Raw genomic sequence first — 1311 nt, 5'->3', positions numbered from 1 at the left:
CCACGCCCGCACGCCCCGCCGCACGGACCGTTCCATCGTCCACCGGCACGCTCTTCGAGACAAAGTCGATGCCGATGGTTGAGGCGTAGTGCGAGTCAAAGGTGCCGTACATGAAGCTCGAGATGATTGACGTCTTGCCGACCGCCTGGTCGCCGATGAAGACGAGCTTGTACTTGCGCAGCGCCTTGGTCGAGGAGGCCGCCGCCCCCGCGGACGATGGTGGAGCGACGCGACTCATGTGTACGCACGGCCTTCGACGTGCAGGCGCCGCTCCAGCTCCTCGACGGCAACAAACAGGGAACTTCTACTCGAACACGGCCAAAGAGAAAAACTGTCTTTGGTTCATTCTTCCCGTGAAATCCCTGTGTGGTGGCGTGGCGCCTCCCATTCCTCCCTTAGAGTTGTGTTTTCTGGCGGCCAGCCGAGGCCGAGCACCAACCACGGCATCGACTGGCCATGCGAGAGAGAGATTTTTGAAGACCAACAAGAAATCACGTATTCACGTATCACGACTCTCACAGTGATTTGGGCTCGGCAGCTTGTTAGCCCTCAGCCGAAGCTGGGGCCGGTCCCGTAGCCGAGAGAGCCCGCGCCGATGAGTTCGACGCGGTCGGGGGGCCTTGCGGAGAGGCCAGCGAGGTGGCGATCGCTGTACTTCATGGTGTCATAAAGTGACCGGCTGACAAGCCAGAGGTCGATACTCTGGACGACCCATAGCGCATAGGATGCCACGAATGCCTGGAGGAGAGGGAGGCGGGGCCAGAGGCAGACTCAGCTGCTCTCGGGTGATCTCGCTTTGGGTGGCTGAATGAAGGACCCGATCCGATGGTCTCGACCGATGGTCCTGTCACATTCGTCTTCCGAGTCGTGGGGGTAGAAGTTTTCGGGGTAGGATCGAGTCAGCACATCCTTGTAGTACAGCGGATCGCCAGGCTCGCCGGCAGCATCCGCAGGGAGGCAGCATATGAGGCACCAGTCTTCTGGAGAGCTCAACAGCTGCGGCCGCGATGGCGGAGTCGGCCGCGGTTCGAGCGAGCAGCTTTTGGCTGCGGGATCGAATCGCGGAAGGCTCATGCCCTCGCGGAGCGACGCGGGTCGCGCGGCGCGCGCGTGTGCAAAATGCGACAACAATCGACAGACGACAGATGCCTGTGAGCATTATACCACTGATGGACGGTAACCAAGACGTTAAGGCGACCTATTGGTACTGGGAGAGCAGCGACCAGGCCATCATCTCGCTGAACAGGGGCGCGTACTCCACCACCTCCTTATCCGCGATCGTGATAGCGACGACGCGATGAACATTGTAGA

General features: G+C 60.5%; 1 protein-coding gene across 1 annotated transcript; it reads right to left on the bottom strand.

Annotated features, from left to right (window-relative positions):
* Positions 1 to 22: 22 nt before the first annotated feature.
* On the bottom strand, positions 23 to 184 carry Rab6-2 (Rab6, rab family GTPase; the record flags this gene model as incomplete). The annotated part of the gene is made up of 1 exon (XM_005759985.1): positions 23 to 184. A coding segment is annotated over one exon (162 nt), but the record flags the coding sequence as incomplete, so codon positions are not given.
* Between the last annotated feature and the right edge of the window lie 1127 nt (positions 185 to 1311).

This window comes from Emiliania huxleyi (assembly GCF_000372725.1).
Source record: "Emiliania huxleyi CCMP1516 unplaced genomic scaffold EMIHUscaffold_7814, whole genome shotgun sequence".
Lineage (NCBI taxonomy): Eukaryota > Haptophyta > Isochrysidales > Noelaerhabdaceae > Emiliania > Emiliania huxleyi.
The sequence above is the reverse complement of the archived record's forward strand: the minus strand, read 5'-3'. Positions and strand labels throughout refer to the sequence as shown.